This window comes from Haliotis asinina, chromosome 15 (genome assembly GCF_037392515.1).
Source record: "Haliotis asinina isolate JCU_RB_2024 chromosome 15, JCU_Hal_asi_v2, whole genome shotgun sequence".
Taxonomy (NCBI): Eukaryota; Metazoa; Mollusca; class Gastropoda; order Lepetellida; family Haliotidae; genus Haliotis; species Haliotis asinina.
This window is the reverse complement of record NC_090294.1, coordinates 51,275,706-51,291,746: the sequence shown is the minus strand read 5'-3', so window position 1 is coordinate 51,291,746 and position 16,041 is coordinate 51,275,706. Positions and strand designations below refer to the sequence as shown.

General features: G+C 43.8%; 1 protein-coding gene across 1 annotated transcript in view; it reads left to right on the top strand.

Annotated features, from left to right (window-relative positions):
* The window catches only part of LOC137265822 (HAUS augmin-like complex subunit 8), a 40,250-nt gene that overhangs the window by 19,899 nt on the left and 4,310 nt on the right, over positions 1-16,041 (top strand). The window contains exons 7-13 of the mRNA XM_067801286.1: positions 3,758-3,876; positions 4,499-4,638; positions 5,665-5,714; positions 6,109-6,179; positions 6,720-6,954; positions 7,315-7,370; positions 8,104-8,220. Of these exons, the coding sequence (XP_067657387.1) occupies positions 3,758-3,876; positions 4,499-4,638; positions 5,665-5,714; positions 6,109-6,179; positions 6,720-6,954; positions 7,315-7,370; positions 8,104-8,220 (788 nt within the window). The remainder of the gene's footprint in view (positions 1-3,757; positions 3,877-4,498; positions 4,639-5,664; positions 5,715-6,108; positions 6,180-6,719; positions 6,955-7,314; positions 7,371-8,103; positions 8,221-16,041) is intronic.

Sequence of the window (16,041 nt, the reverse complement as noted above, 5' to 3'; positions counted from 1 at the left end):
TCACTAGCTTTAGACATGACTAATGCAAGATGACGTTGCTTATCTCTAGCACGTCTATGAACAGACCGTAAATATAATGAGAATTCTGCTTCAGACAATTTAAGGGAAAATATACAACGAGCATGAGCAGAACATAAAGGTTTACACACTGGGCAAAGTACGTGCGGGTCAACCGCCAACAGCCATAATCTGCACTGAAAACATGACGAAACACGTGTTAGAAATAGACATGATGAATACAAAATTGTATAATAATAACAAATATATATGAGCCAAAAAACGTATACAGCACAAATTTAGTTATAAAAAACTGAAAGAATGAAAGACATCGCCGTATACGGGACCCCAGGTGTTTCTAGCCGCCCTCGTCGGGCAATAGGGAGTGAGTGAAGTATCATGGCGGTCAGCTGACCATGTGGAGGGAAAGGGAGGTAATACTTGAGTGAGTGTGATTTCACATCCGCTTCTTTTGGAAGGGAACTTCAAGGGATTTCAGGTATTCCGATACCTTCGCCAGGAAGAGGAGAATAAGCAATTAAGCATGAGTCGGGATAAGGAAAAATAATTATTGTTGAAATCTATAATTTTTCCTTATCCTGACTCATGGTTTTTTGCTTATCTTGCCTTCCTTCTAAAAGGCAGTGGAAACCTGAATCCCTTCAAATTCTCTAAAAGTGAACATACAATCACTCACCTTGAGCCACCTACCTTTTCTCGCTGGAAGCACCCATGTCGCCATACACATGCCAATCCTCACTCTCTCCTTAATCACCTGAGTGGTGGACGGTTGGGCGATGTTTCTTGGGTCCCTAGACTGTTTAACTTTAGTTTATTTTCAGATATTTAGCCCAAATTCTGCTTTGAATGCCTTTATCAATCTATTATTAATCATAATTGAAACAAATATTATCAACATTTTGTGAATTACTGCACGTTTTTTCACCTTGTTTCAGGTGACCGTTTGCGTATTGTAATCAGTGTCGACATCATGTACAGTGCTTGACATGCACCTGGGGTCCTTCTATTGCTGTATTTTGGTTTGATTATGCATTGATTTGGTTGCAGTTATGCTATTATCGTTCTATATGCATATGTTTGTTCTCTGATGTGGTATCCACCTGTAATTATTGATTCATAACGTGATGTTTTACCTTGTAAAATTTTTCACATCGGATTGGAAAATTTGAAACTAAATTTACACAACCTGTTGTGAGGTTCAGCGAGTCTGGGTATCATCGTGAGGCAGATGCTGACTTGTGCTGAGCTGTTGCTGTTCCATTATGGTCACAGTATCTTGTGTCTCTGTCAAGGGCAAAGAACGGATCTTAATGTAGCATTGTGGCACCTCATCAGTGAAGATTATGAGCCTCTGATGCAGACATCTTTGAGTTGCTCACTCAGAAAACGATATATCATGACCTTCATGCAAACCTATATGTTCTTCTACTGTTCACTGTGAACTTTGTAGGAATTTATCTGATTCAAATTTGCATTATATTTATATACTTTTCAAAGGCATGCTGAGGGCAAACAACATAGACTCTCTCAAGTCATGTCTAATAAATCGGTTGATTCTGCATCTAGTGACCATACCCTGATCACAGCTGACATTCATAATTTTAGTGATCAGCCAAACGTACCCTGGGGCATGGTCGAGATACCAGTGAGACTTTAGTATAGATCACAGAAGAGGACATCGTCAGAATCGGGAGCTCAGCCTGAGAAGTTGAAGTCATCGTCATCGGCTAAGACCAAGTCTTCAACTACTCGATCAATGCTGAAACTACACTCTATGGCTTAGCCAGTCCTGATGAATGTCACATCTATGACGAACCTCCACTACTTCCTGAGGCACAGATCATCACCACTCTTTTTATCAACGTTCAGCATCTGCTAGACCTTCATCAACTATGTTAACAACAACACTGCAACCTTTAGAGAGTCTACTTTCTATGCAGACATCTACAATGTCTACATTCAGCGCGTCAGATGCTTCTGCGAAATCAACCACTGCTGCATGCGCTGGACACCAGCCTCTTCAGGCAACGGTTTACCACTCGTATGATGAGTTTGATGGATTGCTGTTTTGAAGAGGAATGGAAACGACAGTCGCTCAACGTCACGGTCCATCGGCTGCACTAGGTCCTTCGGATGAAGAGGAGGGATCATATGCACGCTCCCGTTCAGAGAAATCATCACCATCGGCTGTAGCGTCTTGTTGCAGTCTGGATGAAGCTCCTTATATTGATTTGCAGAGTGCTCACACTCATAGATCCCTATACAGCCGCAAGTGTTCTCTGTCTACATCCCCCGTTTGTCAGAGACACCGTCATCATTCGTCTTCTTCATCGATTCACGCATGCATGTACGAAGACATTCATGGAATGACAGTCGTTCCAGGGATTCACACAGACAGGAGGATCACACTGATGTTTCCTGTATGGACAGAGATAGATGCTGCTGATCTCCATCACAACAGGAGGCCTTCTTTGACTCAGAGATCATGTCGTGGATTATGAACAAGTTGGACCTCGTCTCACCGTCAAACAACTCCAACAAAGCTCACACCTATAAGATGAGTATCAAGGACATTGACACGTTGACAACCAACACTACAACTGCCAGAGTGGAAGAACCTACTTATCAATCTGCACACCATACAAACACACAGCAATTCAACATCACGTCTTCCAGCTTCACGTCTGGATCACAAGTGTTTCTACTCGCCTTAGCAACAGTAGCAGGGCCTACATAGCAGCAGGTCTTGAACCTCCGCAAGCTTCCTTTCCACACGAAGGGAGAGACTTGGCGTCAGCACTTGCTCTACACGGAAACTGCTCGCTTACAACTATAATGGACCGCTTTTGGAAATCAAATATGGTGTATTCCAACCACTGCCTATTGGACATCACCCCAGTGGACATGACTGGCATTCATCAATTCAGGCCACATGTTGTCGCACAACAGCTAACGGTTTCACAAAGGCACTGAATTTCACTCACCCTTCTGTCACGTGACTTGTTGAGACAAAGACGCTGTGTGGAGTATAATGGTTGAGATTCCATGCGCACGTCTTGAACAGGCTAGCGCAAGTGATTATAAACTTGTAGTGGTACTGAAACTAAGTCGACATGAAGAAGGGTTGTCACTTGTCTTGACAGAAATCTTGACATAGAGTTGCACTAGCCACTAGAGGGACACTAGCTGTTCTATATATCATCACGTTCCAGTCAACGAAAGCTTCAAGAGACGACAGGTTCAACTGGATGTGATTCCCTACTGTGGGGAAGTGCTGGACATACTTATATGGTGGTCAGCAAAATCCAGCGTGGCCTGACCCACCGCCTTGTCTGTCAGATTCTGTAATGAAAATGAGAATGAGTCAGGATAAGGAAAAATATGTAATTTTCTGGATAAAACTGATATTTTATCCATATCCTGACTCATGGCATCAAACCCTCCTATCTGCCCCTCTCAAGCATGCTGAATTCACAGTAATTCTCATGTCAGTTATATAGTAGATAGAGAGAGTGACAAGCATGGCAGGTCATGTGAAAGCATTGGTGGGAAAGAGAATCTTCCAGCTGGTGAGTGTGATTGTTCGTCCACTTCAATTAGAAGGGAACTTAAAGGGATTTCAAGTGTTCCACTATCTTTGCATAGAGGGAGGAGATAAGCATAATAAGCCTGACTCATGATAAGTATAAAATATCAATTTTATTCAGAAAATTACATTATTTCGGTTGTTGTCAAACAGGGGGCCAGAAAGACCCGATGTCGGCATCCCGCATTGTGTTCGTGGAGCCAAATGAGGACAGAGTAGCAGGAAAAGCGCGTCCTCCTCACTATCCACAGCCCAACTTTGATGACTCCCAGGTCAGTTATCAGCAAAGTGTGATCTTGTCTGAAGACAAAAACTCCATATAAGGACAATCTGTCCTGACCTTTCAGAGGCAGTTAATACTGTATCATTGAAAACAGAGTTGACTTCAGAGTTCTATGTTTTTGATACAACATTTTGGCCCAAATATTTGTATCTTTATCAACACTTACTCTATCAAATTATGAGTATCAGTGCTGAAACACTGCATTAGGAATAAAAGTGAAAACCAGCAGTCAAGTCTGACGTCACATTCTGTCCTGTTCAGTGATTCATACTATCTGGTGTGATCCATCGCCATGCTATTGTGATGCCTACCATTAATCCAACCCACCTTTGATTCAGTTCAGACATGATATTCCGTATAATATTGCTTTTTATAAAATACCTCTCGAAATGTGTTGTTAATGTATTTTATACAATTTGAACAGTGATCAACAAACTTCAGCATGAAAAAGTGGTTTCACATGCTGTAAGACAGCAGACAGAAGTCTTAAAGTTCTTTTAAATACTTAGTGTTCATGATGTTACCACTCACTCACTGTCCTGTAGTTCAATTGGATGTGTATGTGTCATGTGATATGTTGTTTCTTGAGAGTCATGGCTTGCTGTCTGCAGGAGTCTGACAGTTCTGTGAAGGTAGCGGAACCAATTACTGTGGTGTCGGAGACACAGTTGTCGGATAACGATGCTCTGTCAGTCATCAGTGAGAGTGACGCATGCTCTCTCCTCGAATATGTGACCAGCAGTAAGAAAGGGTACGACAGACAACCTCAGATAAGATGTACTTAACAACAGAGATTGATCTACAGCATCTAAGGTTTCACATTGGTCCCAAATCAACATCTACTGCTGTAGAATGTCAAAGAAGGATTTTACAAAGTCCCAAATAAGTTTAATGGTTAAAAAATGAATAAATGGGAAAAGGTTTCCCTTATTAGTTCATGTTAGTGCATTTAATGCATATTATTAATTTTTCCTTATCCTGACTCGTGCTATTGCTTATCTCCTCTTCCCTGGCAAAGGTAGTGGAATACCTGAAATCCTTTGCAGTTCCCTTCTAAAAGAAGTGGACATAAAATACACTCACCCATGTGTAGCCTCCCCTTTTCCCTCATCAGGCGATAAGGAGAGAGTGACAAGCATGGTCGGTCAGCTGACTGTTTGCGCGGGAAAAGGGGAGGCAACACGTGGGTGAGTGTATTTTACGTCTGCTTCTTTTAGAAGGGAACTTCAAAGGTTTTCGGGTATTCCACTAACTTCGCCAGGGAAGTGAGATAAGTATAAAATATCAATTTTATTCAGAAAAGTGCATTTTAAGAAAAGAAGAACTTTTGATAACATCCCAGTTTATATCAAAACAAAGTTATCTCATTGCTTGTTTCTGTTACAGATATTTATATAGTACTATAATCATATCGCTGACCAAGCTTTACCCAATGTCTTGACTGTACAGACAATCTAAAGGTTCCATATTTGCTATCTCTTCAGGTTAAGTATGTATATATATTTCAGGAGAATCCATAGATTCCATTTATTTTTTTAAGCTTGCATATCTTTTGCTGTTCAGTATATATCCCACAAGGAATTGCCTCTTGTCTTTAAAAGATATCTTATTGCAAGGATAGATGGACTTAGGATAATTTCAAGTTTCATTAATTTATTGCTTGACACTTAGCAGGAAATACTTATTCAACGTATGCCCATGCCATTGTGTTTTCTATAGAGTAATTAATGGTCATGTCTTTTTCTGGAGAAATATCATCTCAAGTCTATTGTTTCAGATCCTCCAGCATCAAAACATCTGTTAAAAGAACCCCAGGCAAGAAGAAAGGTGAGGTGTTCCCATGGATCACTGGCATCTTTGAGGATTAGAGGTCCTTGTGTGGACATGGATATTGAAAGGATGGCAGTGTCAGATGTAATATGTCAGATGTAATAACAAGGTGTGTCTGTATACATCACTCCCTCTGGTTGTGCTTGACGCTGCAACACTAATACCGTACTCTAACATTTTCACCATAATCAGGGGTGGTGGGGTAGTGGTTGAAGTGTTCACTCATCACACTGAAGACCTGGGTTTGAATCCCCACATAGGCACAATATATGAAGCCCATTTCTGGTGTTCGTTGTCATGATGTTGCTGGGATATTGGTAAAAGCGGTCTAAAATAAAACTCACTTACCATGATGACCTCCCTTTTTATTGTTTTCCGTTTTGTTCACCAGGTGGCACTGTCATCCCATCACGTTACATGCAGAGTGCAGCCAAGGTGTCCAAGTCATTCTCCTCAGAGAGGGTAGGTTGTGTTGCACAAGGTGGGACATTTTTTGTCATGGTTATCAAGGATTCCATGTATTCCTGATGTATGTTATGTAGCATGAGACCCCATGCAAATACATTTGTAAATACATTTGGAGACATTAAAGCTGAAATGAAGTGCTGCAAATGTGTTGTCAGCAGTTGCCATCATTAGAAGTGTGTGATTCATGAAGTGTTAGCAAAGCAAGTGATTTTTATACCTCAACGTAGAGGGTCAGGGATAAAAAGTTATGTCAGTCTGTCAGTCCATAAACCACTAACTTTAAAACTATGAGATGGATAATTTTTATATTTGTTCAACCAGTGACTTTAGGATCCTTTGATGGATTGTTGTCGGATTATGACTTGCTTGTTTATAGGACACTATAGTGCAAAGCTGGATACAGACATTGTATTGTGGTCAAGAATAATCATTATCAGTTGAAACCTTGCTTGATACAGAATAGTTATTTTTTCAACATTTGTACCTGAGTGCTGAGTGTGCTTTTTAAAGTATCTGACTATATTCCTGTTTCAGAGTTTCGCAGTAGGGAAGAATGTTTCCCACAAGAGCATAGAAGCCCCTGGCTCGGTGAAGAAACGCAAGCCGAAGTCTGAGTCACGCAACCGCCATGTGACGACACCTGTAGCCTCAGCTCATGCAGCAGCCAGCGAAAAGAAGACCTCAACACCCACACATGAGGTGACCTCTATGATATCCCAGGACATAGATGCTTCAGCAATACAAGCAGAGACCTCAGTGATATCACTTGGTATGTGACTTGGGAGAAACAGATGCTGTCAGGCAGATCAATTCATTGAGTCACCTACACCACCTGTTTCTCAAGAAATATCATGAATGTAAATGAATTGCAAGCTAAAATGTTTCAAAGTTACGAGCGAAGCAATTTTTTTTATTTGTGTCAGAGTTGACTTCTTTGAGTGGCATTTAGAAGTTGTTATAATGAACATAGTGAAAGGTCTATTGACACAACTTCTTTGTTATAAATGTAAGCTGAACCAGTATCAAGCATTTGATATCCCAGTGTTTGCATCTACACTGAAACAAGACTCTTGGGCTACCAACACAAAAGCAGTGTCTCAATTCAACAGACATACTGAACTTCTTTCAGCGGACATCAGCCACATAAAGCAAGACAAGAAGCACCAGAAACATGCTGCCGCCAGGGTAAGGATCCTCTATTCACTCGATGTGTAAACTCACTCTGGTGGTACGCAGTAAAACAATGTACACACCACTGGCAGAAGTCTCCCAGTGTTGTCTTCTTGTAGGAAGTTCCTTGTATACATCACACTCATGTATTTTCATGTGATTCAGTTATAAAGTCACCAAGAGCATTCACTTTCAGTCCCTGTTCCAAAGAAATAGTTAGTGAGTATTGTTTTTATGCCATTTTACTAATATCCCAGCAAAATCACCAGAAATGTGCTTCACACATTGTAGTAGTATGTGGATTCTAGTCCTTGTCTTCAGCATTTTGCACAAACGTTTTAACCACATACCTGCCCCAGCATCAGACTAAGATGTAGGTTACGTACACATCTATCGTGCCTTGTAAGGAAGCAGTGTTCAAGGTGAAGCATGAAGGTAAACTTGCCCTTTTTATGCCCTAATGGTAAAAGCTACAGAAGTATTGGTCTTTGGATCCAGAACCATCGATGCAAACCAGGGCCTAGATTTTCAAAGCTCTCTTAGTGCTAAGATAGTCCTAAGTGCCATACATTAACTTATGACTATCTTAGCGCTAAGAGAGCTTCGACAGTCTAGTCCATGGGCCCAAGGACAATGTTGAACATAAGAGAATTTCAAAATAAATTCTTGCTACTGATTACCATGACTGACAATAAACTAGAAGATGTTACATGTTTGATCCTAATGTCCTGATCTCTCCATCTTGCAGAAGGCAGAGGAGGTGAGCCAGGACCAGCTGGACACGCTGTACGCCCGTTACCTTCAGTGGGTTTTTGTGGAGGCCAAGGCTCGAATGGCCTTCCAGTCACAGGAGAAAGAGGCTATGGTAAGTTTCCCTGATACCACATGTCATTGTATCCCACTTGCATAGATTGATGCCTATGATGTTACCTACTGGATTGTCTTGTCCACATACAATTATTTACAGACTGTCTCCATATACTTAGATTCTTTTTACAAGAGAGATCCTCCTTGGGGTGCATATGTGCATTAAAATATCCATTATGACCATATTTTTTCAATAAAACATTTACTCATCAAAAAACTCATTTTGTCTTGTGAGACCACCCTACAGGGCCCCACTGGGCCCCTATAGCCAAGTGCATATAACTCTAAGCATGAACCTCTTACCTCACTTTTCATACTGTTCAGACATATGCATGGTCCTTCTCTGAATTTCCTACAGACTTAACAATGAGTGATGAGGAAGCAAATACTGTATTTATGGTACCTTTTCCTTCATCGCATGAACAATCTGTAAATTGTATGCCAAATTTTCCTTTCGTGAAATTGTTGTAACTCACGTCCTGTTTCACTTCTAGCCATGTGGCTTGCAAGATGGTGGTTCTTTGTGCACTCACTTGTATTTTTCAACACCATTTAGTAGCTATCTATCAGGCAGCTTTCCTTCAGTGCTTCACTGTATGGTGCTTCCATCTGTTTATTATCATGCCTCACATTTTTTCTTTCAGTTAAATGGGTGAGTCATGTGTTTTGAATGACTAGCTAAGGTTCTCCTCATTTTTGCTAACTATACGTTATGTCTAAAAACGTTGTTCAATGTATGCGTATGTATCATGTATACAGGAAGTCTGGTGTTATATTGGTTATTCTCTAGCCTATTATATAAATATGTTATATTGCCTGTGCATGTGTTTTATACATGATATTTGTGCTTTATGTGCAGTTCAGGTTTTTGAAACCTTAGTCTGTATGTTGCAGTTAAAAAACTGTCACCTTTAATGAGGTTTTGCCACCGCAGGACCCACACTTAGTATGTTTAGGATGCCTCGCAGAGGAGGCGCATGATGTCAGGTGTTCTCGAATAAAACATGCAAGAGCCATCACACTGATGTGCTTTTTACACAAATCTGCTTCAAGCGTGTGGACAGAAATGCACAAGGAAGCTTCTAAGCTTCTAAGCACAAGAAATCTGATTTACAACCTGTTGCATTCCAGTGTAACTGTTTCAGCACTGCCACCTTTGTTATTAACTGATATCTCAACTTTGTTGCAACAACAGATGACATTGGTAAAATCTCTTATATCCGATGGAGTGTCAGGGCTCCCTCAGGAGCCCAGCGCCAAATCGAGTGGCAGACATGGCACCGGTGCATCTTTAAGGTAAGGTCCCAAACCGGCCGCTAGCACTGGAGTGGGTCCAACTGTGTGCAGTAACGACCCGAGCCTTGAACTCAGGCATCCTTCCAGCTCTGTCTCTGGCCCAGGAATTGTCCCTGGCTTAGCTCAGTCCCTGGTTCCTTGCCATACAGCCTCTGCTGCTATTATAGTCAGTCAGTATCTCTCTCGGTATGGCTGGCTTCAGGGGTAACCTCCAGACTCCCAGGACTGCCACCTATATTCTGAAACAAGGCGATATGTTGTCACCGACACTCCTTCAGGAAGCATGGCAGTTTCTGCTCTGGTGTGACTGTTTCAACATTTAGGTATTAACAGTGTATTTGCTGGGGGTGGACAACATTCATGAAGTACGAGGTACATGCTTTTGGCTGTGGGGGGCACCTGCTGGGACCCTGTAGGTGAGAACTCACAAGACAAAAACAAGTTTTTTTTACGTAAAAAAAATTTAATATTTTATTTAGGATTTAAAAATGGACATTTTAATGCTTATAAGTACCCCAAGGAAGACCCTTTTCAAGGAATCAGAAACCTCTTCAGGCATGTTTGATTCTTTTTCATAGAGATCCTTCTTGGGGTACTTATAAGCATTAAAATGTTCTTTTTAATTCTTGTGACAATTGTAACCATATTTTGAACCAAAAATATGTACAAAACAAAAAAACCCAACATTTTAGTCTTGTGAGACCAGCCCCACCAGGCCCCCTGGACCCGTGACGGCCAAGAGCAGGTAACCTCAAGGCTATAGCCTCAATTCAAACACTTCCATATCTGTTGCTCGTCAGTATGGACGTGTTCAGAAGGTGTTCTCCAAAGCTTCACTGAAGTTCATTCTTGGTAGAAAGAGGAGTAGCACTGAGACTCAAACTGTATGTATGGTTTCTTTATTAGACACATGGGTGCTCTAGAAATCATTTTTACAGTGCTATTTGTCTAGATACGAGGGGATGTCATTAAGTTTTGAGCCTTGCATAGAAAAACACATAATATTGGTATGAACGACATTTATTTTTCAACATAGTCCCCTTGTGAGTTGAGACACTTGTTCCATCTTTTCTGCCAGGCGCTGATGCCATCTCTGTAGAAGGCGCCATTTTGGTCCTCAAACCAAACCTCAGTAGCAGCTCATTGTCATCCTGAAATCTACGACCACGCAAGTGTTTCATGAGATTTGGGAACAGATGGTAATCACTTGGTCCCAGGTCTGGAGAGTAGGGGGGATGCGGCAAGATTTCCTACCCGCATTCCTGGACAGCAGTGGCTGCAACGCGAGAAGGTGTGTACTGGAGCATTGTCTTGTCTGATCTTGCCCCAGCGCTTCTCCTTGATTGAATGTCGCACTTGCCTCAACAAGTTAGCATAATATTCCCCATTCATTGTTCTTCCTTTTGGTAAGTAATCTATATGGATGACGCCATCACAGGTTATTAGCCTAAAGTGAAAATCTTCTGGATTCTTGTTGTATCTGGTTAGCATGGAGTTGCTTATGGTGACCATTGTTTGCTTCATTTCATCTGTAAGCATTCTTGGCACCCATCTTGCACACACCTTAGACATGACGACATGTTCATGAAGAATTGTCTCGATGGATCCATGTGAAATGCCTGTGGTCTCCTCTAACTCGTGAAGTGTGATTCGACGATTTTCCAGCACAAGTCTATGCACTCTGTCAATGTTTTCCTGACTAGTGCTTGTTGTTGGGCAACCTGGACGGGGTCATCTTCAAGACTCTCTCTACCATGCTTAAATTCATTGACCCATCGTTTGATGGTAGCAGATGAAGGGGAAGACTTCCCATAAACTGCGGAAAGCCTTTCTTCAATGTTCTTCACAGAGTTTCCTTCAAGAACTAAAAACGTAATTACTGCTCTATACTCAATTTTATTCATTTTCACTGCCATGAGGGGGGTCTCTTTCTGTCAATGTGAGCTGTTCAATAACGTCTGAGAGTAGGATACCAAAACTTATATATCACATCAGCTACACCCCAGGGTTCAGTGTTGTACCATAGACTGTGACACCTGGGTATGAAAAATGCTCAAGGCTCAAAACTTATTGACATCCCCTCGTATGTTGTAGCTATTTCTTGTCCCCACCTGCTGGCCATGTGGCCTGTCAAGATGGCGGATGGGAATTTTTTCCTGCCAAATTGTTACCCTGTGCTACAGTAAGTCATTTTGCAGTCTCTATAATTAAGCGTATTTTGCAGCTGGTAGTTGTTAATACGTATTATTATTATATCTCTTCAATCTTTTTAGTATAAAGTTGTTGTTGTTGGCACTTGGCTTTCACTAATCTAAGTACGTAGTATTAGTTAGCTTGTCGCCCATGCGTGTTTTGTTTCATGTTATGTTACATTATGCACATTAGTAGTAGTAGATTGTGTTTGTTTGTTTTGCAGTTTAAAACCTGCTCTACATGCAAATCTTCGATCCCTGCTAAGGATCTTCATGATGCCTGTTTAAGGTGTCTGGTGGAGTGCCACAACGATGACCTGGCATGCAAGGTGTGCGCTGGATTTGCTCCACAGATGCGGAAATCCAGACATGCAGATTTTTTGTTTTACGCCAACCTCCTTAAGGCAGGGGGAACATTTAGGCACAGGACCCTCCATCCAAAACATCCCATAAAAAGAAAGGGGCTTCATCCATTACGGAGGGCTCAGCAAAAAAGACAAGGGTCACTAGGGACCTTTACCCTCCTCCTGCATCTGTCCCTCCTGCACCACCCTCTCATTCACAGGCACCTTTAGTATCCATGGATGCTATACTTTGAACAGCAAATGTCGTCGGTCCAATTGTTGATCGACTCGGCGTTGTCCGCGTTCCACATGGAACTCGACACCTGGGCGGCTTCGTGCGGACAAGGTGCTTCGGTTGGTTTGGGGAGGCCGTGGTCCAGGCTTTGACTTGGGGAACGCTCCTCCCTCAGGGCAACCGTTAAGTGGGTCGGCCACTATTTCGGATATGCCAAGGGCAGTTGGCTCTAGCTTGACCCTTGGGGCAAGCGGGACACAGATGCCCAGTGCCGGCGACTCGGGTCTTTCCCTGAGCACGCCTAGTGCCCCAGTAGGCAAGCAGCCCAGTGCTGCCCAGCCTCTAGGCGTCACGGCACTCCGTCCTCTCCCTGGGCTATCAGGAAATCTTCTGTTGGGGTGCTCTTCCCAGGTACCCAGGCAACCTGGTTTGAGTCAAGTGTCTCGGCTCTTCTCAGTCCTTCGACTCCTTTGTACTTGGCCTTGGTTGCGCCCTCGACAGGTTCACTTTATGGTGATCATTCCTTGTCTGAGGAGCATGAGGAGGTAGATATGGGGGAGGAAAGGGGCGGGGAGGAGTTCGAGTCAGAGGTCTTGTTTGGCTTGTCACTGAAGCAGGTGCAGGAAATGATTGCCGAGGTGGCTATTCCGTTGCTGAGCCCCTTGAGTCCCTTGAGTTGCAGCTCCCTGGGGAGGCTTTCGTGCCTACCAAGGTCGCTGAGGCCCGCCTGCACATCCTTCCATCGCTGGTCGGGGAGATAGTGAATCCTCTCCTGTCTTGGACTCGCACAAGCTTTGATCTTCCGGCGATCAGCCATCAATACCAGCTGGATGAGGATGCACTTTTCGAACTGCCGGTGGTGGACGAATGCATGTCACCTCGGTCACCCTGGGGGGGGGGTCTTCTTCCTCTTCCTTGGCTTCGGCCAGACAGGGCCGCCGACTGCCTCCCTTCTCCATGTCCGCTCCAGCCCTTAGGTCTGCCTATCGTTCCTTCGAGGAAACATATAGGTGTGTGGCCCAGCAGCTGAGAGGTGCAGTCCATTCAGCCTACTTGCTGGGTCAGCTGATGGACCAAGGGAGCTTACAGACGTGCATTCTCATCAGGCGCATGACAGCATTAGATGATGGGTGCCATCATGGTATTGCGCCAGCTATGGCTTTCCATAGCTAGGTACTCTCCTGCTACACAGCAGGCACTTCTTGCTTTGCCCAATACCTTGGGGTCCTCCCTGTTACCTCCCTGTAGGTGGCCGGCTGTCTCTGTTCCAGTCACATGCCACAGTGGAAACAAGACCCTCCGAGCTTCTCTGGGATTCAGCAAACGCCTGTGCCGATCTCCCTGGAAAAAGCAGAGGTGGCCGTGCCGAGGTCTAGTCTTTACTGGACAAGGCAGCCGTTGAAGTGGTTCCGGCAGACAGGGTTTATTCCTCGCACTTCCTTGTGACCAAGAAGGGCGGAGGGTTCAGACCCATCCTGAATCTCAGCGGGCTGAACAAGCTCATAGAGGTTCCAGGGGATTGGCTCACGTCAATCGATCTCAAGGACGCTTACCTCCATGTTCCGATACACTCCGAGTTTAAGAAATACCCTCGGTTTTCTTTGGACGGGAGGTGTTATCAGTTTGCGGGTTCTGCCCTTTGGCATCTCTACGGCATCGAGGGTGTTCATCCCAGCTCAGCTAGCCAGGTCACAGGGCAGATGTTGTCATCCGTACCTGGACGATTGGTTCTTGAGGACCGGTTGTTCGGGTCATTCCAGGTAGATCTGTTTGCCTCTGGAGCGATGAACAAGATTCCAGTGTTTTGCTCCCGGATACTGCATCTGAGGGCAACCAACAACGCCTTTCTGCTTGATTGGACAGAGTTCTGTGGGCGTTCCCACCAGTTCCTCTGATCTCTCAAGTCCTCTCGCAGCTGGCTGCACAACCAGCTCGACTACTTGTGCTCCTGGCACCCCTTTGGTCGGCCCAAAGTTGGTTTCCGGTAATCATAAGGTTTCTGGCTCAGCCTCCTGTACTGTTACCCTTTCAACAAGACCTTCTATCCCAGAACAGAGTGCCGCACCCAAATCCCAGGATTCAGAGGGTGGCCTGGCTGCTGTCCGAAATCACCTCCAATTATACACGGGGTATAAGATCTTACGTTTTCTCCAGCTGTTTCACTGTCAGTTTCCACTGATGATGTCAACCGGCATTTGATAACCATCCAGGCACTTCACAAGAAAACTTCCCATTTAGTCCGACAGCACACAGGCCCTAGCGACTTTTGTAGGAGTTATCCACTCGACAAAGCTTCGTATAAAAAACAACAACACAAGACAAACACATATTTTTTGGATGTGTGCTTCATTCTAGGTCATTTTGGAGTAATACACTCCACAAAGTTATGTATAAAAACAACAACGCATTACAGAACACTTTTTTATTGGCGCCGGTGATGTGCTTCATCCGTGGTTGCATTATACACAGGGTATATGATTTATCCTCGATTTTGAAGGGGTGCAGAGGGGGGTCGCATTATACGCGGGGTCGCATTTTATACACGGTACCTGTTGATGCTGCATTGTTGGGGCAGCACCCTCTAGTTCAGCGCTTTCTAGCAGGCGTGGACAGGATCCGTCCAGCTATCCAGCGGATTAGTCCCGCATGGGACTTGCCAATCATTCTTGATTGGTTGTCCGGTCCTCTATTTCTCAACCTGTAGGCTCTTTCCCTCCAGCTGTTGACATGGAAGAAGGCTTTTCTTGTGGCGGTAACTTCCAGCAGACGGGTCGGCGACATGCATGCTATGTCCGCTAACCCGGGGTTGACTGTGTTAAAAAAAGATAGAGTGAGCATCAGATTGCCAGATACTTACCGTCCTAAGACAGATGGTACCTTTCATGTAACGGCGCCCATTGAGCTCCCTGGTTTCACACAGCCTTCACCGCCCGGTACCTCTCTTCGACGTGCTCATGTCTTAGATGTCCGTAAGACCCTTAAGGCTTATATCAAATGAACAAAGGACATTCGTAAGAATGATCAGTTGTTCTGCTGCTGTGGTGGTGGTAAGGCTGGCCTTCTTGCGAGCACGTTCTCCAACCGAGCACGTTCATCCGTCGTTACCAGTTGGACAGACTATCCAGCTAGTGTGCTCGGTCTGGTCAGTCAGTTTGGTCAGTCACCAGTGGGCAGGGTTCGAACTGGCACCCAATGTCAATATCTTTAGATATTATAGGGTTATTTAACCATCTGATTTCCTGGCCCTGGTCGGCACCCCACCATAAGGCGAATATGGTCACGTGACCAGGGAAGTGTAATTTCTTGTTACTTACTGTCTGTAATAAAGGCTATCATCTTGTGTCAGGTTTATAGGCAGACAGAATGCCTCTCCCTAAGATCAGTCTTTAGGAGTATGTCTTATCCTTATAAGTACCCCAAGGAGAATCTCTATGAAAAAGAATCGAATGAACCTGTAAAGGTTGCAGATTCTTTGAATAGAGACCTCCTTGGGGTACGGCCACCCGCCTCCCCACATTCTGTCTGTATTTGTTACAGAACAGAAGTGTTTGGTTTGAGGCTATAGCCTTGAGGTTACCTGCTCTTGGCTGTCACGGGTCCAGGGGGCCCCGTGGGGGTGATCTCACAAGACAAAAACGTTTTCTGTTTTGTACATATTTATTATTCAAAATATGGTTACAATTGTAATTTAAAGAACATTTTAATGCTTTTAAGTACCCCAAGGAGGACTCTATTCAAAGAATCTGCAACCT